The sequence below is a fragment of the Lactuca virosa genome, chromosome 8 (assembly GCF_052849685.1).
Source record: "Lactuca virosa cultivar CGN04683 chromosome 8, Lactuca_virosa_CGN04683_v6, whole genome shotgun sequence".
Classification (NCBI taxonomy): Eukaryota; Viridiplantae; Streptophyta; class Magnoliopsida; order Asterales; family Asteraceae; genus Lactuca; species Lactuca virosa.
Genome location: NC_136433.1, coordinates 213977235 through 213985504, shown reverse-complemented (window position 1 = coordinate 213985504; position 8270 = coordinate 213977235). Strand labels below are relative to the sequence as shown.

The 8270-nt window shown below is 31.1% G+C and overlaps 1 protein-coding gene across 3 annotated transcripts; it reads left to right on the top strand.

The window, feature by feature from the left end:
* The first annotated feature begins 236 nt into the window (after positions 1–236).
* On the top strand, positions 237–3845 carry LOC145128527 (uncharacterized). Of its 3 annotated transcripts, none has more exons than XM_079063319.1 (10): positions 237–450; positions 1080–1203; positions 1285–1379; positions 1543–1784; positions 2387–2575; positions 2663–2866; positions 2947–3103; positions 3181–3244; positions 3353–3418; positions 3486–3845. In XM_079063319.1, exons 1-10 carry the CDS (start codon positions 391–393, stop codon positions 3560–3562), a joined length of 1278 nt encoding a protein of 425 aa, XP_078919445.1. In that variant the 5' UTR covers positions 237–390; the 3' UTR covers positions 3563–3845. The 3 variants fall into 3 exon arrangements, with proteins under 3 accessions (XP_078919445.1, XP_078919446.1, XP_078919447.1); XM_079063320.1 differs by having other exon boundaries at positions 238–450; positions 2950–3103; XM_079063321.1 differs by lacking the exon at positions 237–450 and having other exon boundaries at positions 1076–1203; positions 1316–1784.
* The last annotated feature ends 4425 nt before the right edge of the window (positions 3846–8270 follow it).

The window sequence follows — 8270 nt, the reverse complement described above, 5'->3', positions numbered from 1 at the left end:
GTATTACACCATTAAGGTTGTTATAACCGTTTATAAATAATCCTTTTTACCGGTTTGTTCCTGTTAAAAGGACTATTTGTAAATGGTTATAATAACCTTAATGGTATAATACGTACAAAAAATACGTTAGAGACCTAAAATGGACAAACAAGATATGTTATTACCCACTTCATCATATATTTTTTTTTTTTTTTTTCTATCAAACAAACCCCCTTAACACAACGCATTTCTAAAATTAATTATTTGAACGACAATGTTTCAAAACACAAAAATATGAAGAGAATTTCAATTAAAATGAGCAATTGAAGTTATGGTTTCAGACTATCAGTGTCGTTAATCTTCGCCGAGCAAAAGCACGAATAAGCGTTTCAGTGTCATTTCGACATTTGGATGGTTCGTTTCCTGGGTCTCGTTACTCGGTTCCTAGGGCTTCCTGCTCATCAATATCAGGTTCGTTTGCTTTCTTACAACTTGCAACTGATAATTTCATATTACTATGTCAAGTATCATCAATTAATCCCTTAACACGATGCATATATCCGTCCTATGATGAAGACAACGCATTGCTATTAAAAACTTTTGCCAGTTACTCATTTATTTAACCTGTAAATGAGCATTTGAATTATCGGCGTCATCGAATAGTTATCTTTTTCTCTTCTCTCTTTTGTAGATAGTAAGTATTCGATTAGGTTTCTGTTAGGTTATTGGTATTTAAGGTTAATAAGGTTCACCCAATTTCTGGTTATCAACCTATCTTGGACTCCTAAATTGGAGGGTTTACCTCGAGTAATAAAATCAGACATAAACCTAACTCCTAAAATTTCATCCCCAAAATTGCATATTGCATACTCTTTAGGTCAAAATTCTATTTTTTTAGGCTGTTTAGATCATATATTTTCTCTAACTTGTTGTCACAATGTCATATTATCTTGATAGATTTTTTAAAATACAATACCTTAATAAAAAAATTGAAGCACTATGCTTTAAAAGAAATAAACAAAAGTAAGATGCTATAATACACAAATAAGTTGAAGTACATTGCCATTCTAAGTTAACTCTTATCACTTTTCATTATTCAGGGAAAGTCCTGGATTTCTTATGGTCTTAACTTGGCTTTGGCTAGAAAAGGTGTAATTGTGAATGACAAAGTTTTTAAAAACTTGACAATTTCTGAACTACAAAGAAGAGGTGCAACTATTCAAGGTAAATACAAGAATATCAACATTCAACCTTTTATGTATTCGTTTATAAATTGTTCTTATTTATTTATTTGGAATTCCTTAGATTCCTTATCTGGAATTCCTGTGTATATTAGGGGGAATCTTTTTGTACAAAAATCAGAAATTACCAAAGCACAATTCAGTAAACTACTGAAACAGGCATGTCTCAACTTCCATTTCCAATCCCCTTGAGGTTTAATTTGTTTTTTCGCATCAACAGTTTCCATGGAGGATAATTTTGTCATTTACAATGTATACAAACCAAACAAGATTTTACAAAACACTGGATTTATTCTTTTCACAGCATTTAATTTATTTTCAGGTGACTACCCACATATCATCTGTCTCAGATATTTTTGTTCATGATGGTGCTATTGGTTCAACTTCAACTTCAACTTTAACTTCAATTTCAATTTCAACCCTACAAATTGATGCAAAAGTTCGGGTGATTAGTGATAACCCTACAGCTACATGTGTATTTCATAATATCCTCTTTCAAACCCCTACACGTGCAGTTTCCCATGATTCTTGCCCTCTTACTGTATATGTTGCCTCATCCATAAGGTTAGAGAATAAATTATATTATCTGTTCTCAAAACTTTAACCCAATCTTCCAAATCTGCCCTTTGGAAAAAAGTATTAGACATAACAAGTTGTACTGTGTTTGCTGTGCATTGAACTGAGACTGAGACAGATGTCAATCAGACAAAAGTTCAACTTTTTGTCCTATCCAAAAACATGGAACAAGGTGAGACAGGGCGCTTGTCAGTGTAAAAGACGTAAATGCCCTCATCATTAATAAAATAGCTCTAGAAAGCTCCTTCTAGTCCAGTTCAGTGAGTACTGTGTAACAACCACAGCCTTACGGCTGTGGTTGTTACACAGGACATGACTATACCTGACTAACCAAGCTTTCTAGGGCTATTTTATTAATGATGAGGGCATTTATGTCTTTTACACTAACAAGAGCCATGTCTCACCTTGTTCTATGTTTTTGGATGGGACAAAAAGTTGAACTTTTTGTCTGATTGACATCTGTCTTAGTCTCAGTCCAATGCATACCAAACATAGTACAACTTGTTATGTACTTGGCTAAACTTCCTTTATGCTTTTTGTTTTTTAAAATTCTTTATTTTTGTTTTGGATAATCTTTTGACCTTTTTCAGCTTGAATGTTTTGGATGCCCTTGGTCTTGGAGGTGAAGTAAAAGATGGGCTTATTGCTGCTGATGCTGACCTGTCATATTTAGTTTTATGTGGTAAAGCTTTTTGTGATGCAAATGGTATTAAAAAAGCACTTTCCGCATTATCTGAACCAATTATAATATCTAGAGGAGGCCTTCTTCTACATCCTAGGTAATTACATATTTACATTTATACCCCATTTGTATTTTCTCAAAATCTGTTTTTTTACTAATCAATAAAAATATTTGTTGATTTCAGAATCCTGCTCTCTTGTGATCGTGTATTTCTTATGTTCCTTTCAGAAGACACAATTAAAAGAAGCTTAAAACATATGGTTACAGATCATGGAGGGGTAATAATGTCTTCTGCTCATAATGCTTCAACATTATTCCCATCTGCAAATCCAGAAAATCAGTTTCTATCAAAATTTCCAGCTTCAATGATTCTTTCATCATCCGATAGGTATTGTTACTCAAATTCTAATTTCATCATTATTTATTAGCTTAATATTTTATTAAATGTTTTTTTTTTTAAATGTGAAGCAGTTCAGGTGTTATTCCTACTATCTCAAAACTCTCTCATGGTCAAGCAGCTTATCATTTTCTAGCAGGATATAAAAATGGGACATTTAATCCTGCATATGGGATGACTTCATATTTTTGTGATCCATTACAGATTGCAAAATCTCTTTTCTCAAAGGTAATTTTAATATATTTTTATTAGATTTGAGAAAAACATTTTAAAAGTTTTTGTTTCTCACTTTGTCTTTGCTGCAGTTGGTAGATAACCGAATTCCTTCATTCCTGATTAATGTAAATCAAGGAGAGAAACAAATATCTGGTAAGGGAAATTTGGCTGGAATCGGAATTCAATTCCATTCCGATCCTTGAAATTCCAGCTCATTTGACAGATTCTGATTCCTTCCAAAACATTTTTGTGAATTTGTAGGCATGGATTTTGTGAATTTGGTAGAATCAACTCAACACAAGAATATTCCAAAATTTGAATGTAAAGGTAACTCTTGAAAAACCTTTTGGATTCCACTTTTTTTCTTTTTACTAAATTATGCGTTTGTTTGTAGGTGGAGACCTTCGACGTAGATATAACAATTTTTTATCCAACAAGTTTGGAAAATTACCTCAACATTTTTCTTTTTAAGATTATATATTCCATAATCCTTTATATTTTTATTATTCTTTTTTCTTTTATTCCATCATGTACACCAAACGAGTAGTGGAATATGGAAGAGTCATGGAGCTTGACTTTTTGGCATTGAAATTAATGCTGACTGATTAGATTGGCTGTATTTTTTTAATTTGGGTCAACGATTTTGACTTGTTTTAGAAGGAATGGGGCCCACACCCAACTGTATTATGCATAACTCGGTATGCGTACAGCTTGCATTAAAACAGATAAGCATTGGGATTGACTTTGGTTGGCACATTCTTATCCATGCAAACTAACTAATATTAATACAACCACCAAACACATGCTGTATACGCCGTTCAATTTTAAAGTTGATTGGCATTTTAAATTATTTTTTTTTTTCATATGTTAGTCAAATCGATTTTCAAACTTATAATTTTTTTATAGAATCGGTTTGTAAATCTTAAGGATGTGAACATTTTGTTTGTGTTTTTTTTAATGGAAGTGAAACCTACTCTTATAAAAAAGGTCTCTCTAGACAATTTTGATATTGGCATAAAAGGTAATTTGTTCAACGACTTTTGAACACTAAGGTGTGTGACATAATTAATGAGATGTGGGCGTAAAACGGTTTTAGGAAAAAGATATGAAAACCGACCCGAATCAGTTTAGAGAATAAACGGTTTCAAAAAAGCAGATCCGCCGATTATGTTATGGTTTATTATTTTAACTCTTGGAATTGTTTGAAACCGATTTAAGAAAAAAAAAAAAAAAAACTATTGGAAAACCGGTTTATGGTATTATATTAGCCACTTGAAAGTAAGTTTTTTCTTTAATATTTCTAACATCGTTTTAGGCCAAAATGACCTTTTTACCCCTTTGGCTTACTATAAATATAAGTATTGGTTGTGTTGGTTTCCACCACACCACTAAAAATGGTCTCTAGTCTCGCAAAATTGGTTATTCTTTTATGGCAAAGCAATAAAATACGACATGGCCTAGGATCATATACATCATGCAAATCATTGTTTGGACATACATGGACAAATTGGTTCGAGAAATGAGACAAAGTTCATGATTCAAGAAAGTTATTCAATTATTTTCACATGCAACGTTTGGATGCTCCACACAGTTCACGACACGAATACCTTGACTTTACGACTAATTGGCTAAATCCACAAAATTGAAAAATGATGAAACATAGTTTGCATGTGAATTGTTTGAATATTTGGAGAACATTTATATAGCTTTTTAGATTACGTTATAACCACTTCTAAATTACAAACTAAAGTTTTTATTTTTTATTCTTTTGATAATGCATCAAACAATAACGTTGTTGAATAATAAAAAGTAAAATATATTGCGATGACTATTTTTTTGTACTTTATATGTTGCGAATATAATAGACTTGACTGTGAAAGACACACTTAAATTTATCATTTTGTTTATTTTTGCTTAAAAGTTAATAACATTATTTGTAACCTCACACGTTTTGGAAAAATTGGAAGCTTGGTTTTCAAAATACCAACATTAAAAGACGATATTCAAGTTAAACAATGATCGTTTGTTCCTTTGTTCAGTCTGTGTAGAATAATGGGCAGAATGCAGGCAATAGCAATGCACTTTAATTTATTTGTTTTTTCTAGCATGTTTCTTTCATTTTTTTCTGTTTAAACCTTATATTTCCATTTCTTTCTTATAAAGGTATTATACTTTAAAAATAAATATACCCAATCATGAGAAGCTTTGTATAGTTAAACGGGGTTTCTAACTATTTAAAGCACATTGTTATATTTTCTATTTAATCATTTTCAAATTCCTGTGCACGGGATGCAATCCCTATGCTTGGTAAGTTTTTAAATATAAAATGAATCTTCCAAGTGTCTTATTGGATATTTATGTATAAGCATCTCAATCCAACTAAATTCGTAGACAAAGTGAAAAATATAACTAAGTTCTAATTCAAATGACAAATATCATTAAATTAAATACATATAAAAATATTATTAGTCAATTTACAATAGTTTAAATATTTGAAAAATGGATGTGTAAACTCGACAATTTGTTTTCTTATGCAAAATAAAAAATTGAACTTAACGTTTTAAGTGCACAACAAACTTTGGATTTTTCTTTAGCACTACAAAAACATGTTTATTCTCATTTATGTACAATTTATTGTTTAACTATATCATCGTCATGAAAATTAACTCCATTTTAACCTATGACACCCACGGGTCTTATCTACTTACATTAACAATTGAACACTTTTTAGTTTTCGTTACTATTATTTTGTATCATTTTTGTATTTTATACGTAAGAATATACATTAGAAAATTAATCAAATAAAGTAGAACTAATGACACATATAAGATGACAATCGAGATGAGACACATATGGGTGAAGAAAGCAAGTATGATATGAGACAGATTACCTTCTAACTCCTTATATGATGTATTGTCATCGATAAAGGCTGGATTTGGGCATTTCATATTTCCAAAATTCCAAACAACCATTCATATCATGACAAGGACGACCCTATATTAAAAAAGCTCAGCTACCTGTCCACTAAACACTATAATTTCAAAACTTATTTTTAATGTTTTTCCTACAATTTGATCTAAACAAGAAAACCATAGAAACCAATACAATAATCCGTCAATGTTTAAATGGAGTTTTCCTAATTTTGAATTGTACAACTTCAATTTTGGGTCGGTAGTTCTAGAAAGGCTTTGAAAGGTTTTTGAGTAATCAACTTTTTATCTTTTAAGAAAAAAAACGGGGATTAAAACTAAATATTTATTTTAAACTAAATATTTAAATACAGATTTAAAACTTTTATTTTAAACTAAATATTTATAAGTCAATAGCTATTTTAAATAGTATTTTGGAGTTTTTATATTTTTTACTTTTATATATTATGTTATTTTAAATATTTCAAAACTTTCATATATTTTTTCATTCCACTTATATCATTAGTATACTCTCCACATGACCACTAAAAACTGTTGCCTCATAAACGTCAACACATCACCACAACCAGGCCCGACCCAGACGGTGGACAACTCGGACGGCCGCCCATGACCCATTTCTCTAAGGAACCGAAAATTCCTAGAATATATGGTATATATATAGAAAAAAAATCAACTTATCTAAAAATGGTAGGAAAAGTATTTTTCCTTAAATTAGTTGTTTTTGTAATGTTGTGGCCATATTTTTGATTTTTAATATTAAAAGTGAATTTTATAACGGTTTGTCTATTTTCAACTTTAAGGACCCATTTTTTTTTCGGCATGGACCCACTATATATTTGGACCGGCGCCGACCACAACTACATCATTATATTGAAGTTGGTATACCACATCATCAAAACAATATATGTTTTATTTTTTTAATTAAGTAAGTTATATTTTTTAAATAACTAAAGGAAAAAAATACTAAAATTTCATTAAAATTAAAACATTACATAGATTACAATAAAAAAACCCAAAAAAAAAAGTTACATTAATTTAAATAAAACGATATCGGAGAATTACTCAACTCATACCAAACATTGATATATGGAAAATGTTTACGGCTAAGTTGAGATTATTGGTGTTGTTTCGACGCCACATCGATGACCTCGTAGTTGTTACTCCTTTGGATGTGTGTTTTTTAGTTCCTTATAAATGTCAGTGAGCTCTGTTATTTTTAACCTATTATCATGCCATTTTGATAAAATTTCATCAAAATCCCGATAAACACATTTTCTTATTTCGTTGTGGAAGTGGTTTCGAATAGATTGCTAGAAGTTTTATCTTCTTTTCAAAGGGTCTTCAGACACCGAAATCCAAACACGAGCTAACACAATTTTTATTTTTATTTTATTTTTCCTCTGAAGGTTGTTGGGTTTTGAAGTTTGATGGTTATGGAAATTGTTCTATTGTAGGGAGTAAGAAATTATAAGTGAATATATTGCGATTTGTTTAGTAGAGAAAGAAAAAATAAGGTGAAATAGTTTGTAGTAAAATGGTTATATTTATAGTTCAAAAGTAGGTAAATTCTTAAAAATATAGTTGTTAGCTTTTTGGAATAATACTCATTTAAATGATTGGTCCATTGCATCTCGTGGTAATTGGCACAAGCATCACACTCGTGGCAGAGGGGTTGGTATGCACAACCGTGATGTCCTTGCCACCCGACCACAAACACACCATCGTGATACATATATCATTCAACTTATAAACAAATAAAAGTTACACATTTTGGCTTACAACTTCCAGCTTTTTGCTATCAGTTACCACCAGCTAGTTTTATCAAACATAACCTACATCTTTTAAAAACTTACAGGTGCTTTTGCCGAACAAATTGGACATAAATAAAAGTTACAGTTTTTGGTAGGACGGTTTTGTATAGGGTCCGATGGTTGCTCCGACAACGTCTGTCTGTACGCAGTACAAACATTTTCAATTTTTTTTCTACTATTATGTCACTACTTAAATTTTCCGTGTCATAGGATGAAATCCTACGTCCGCCTCTGGTTTCCGGCTTCCGGTTTTCGTTATCAGGGGCTACCGCCTCAAATCCATAAACAAACAAGTAAACGTAAGAGCAAACGTAAGAAATTTCTGGAATTGGTGTTATCATATACAACAACAACCATCCAAACTATATTTCGAAATCCCATCCACCCCTTTAACCTAACTACTCATAAATGCTCACCTTTTTCCATCTTCCCTCCTTA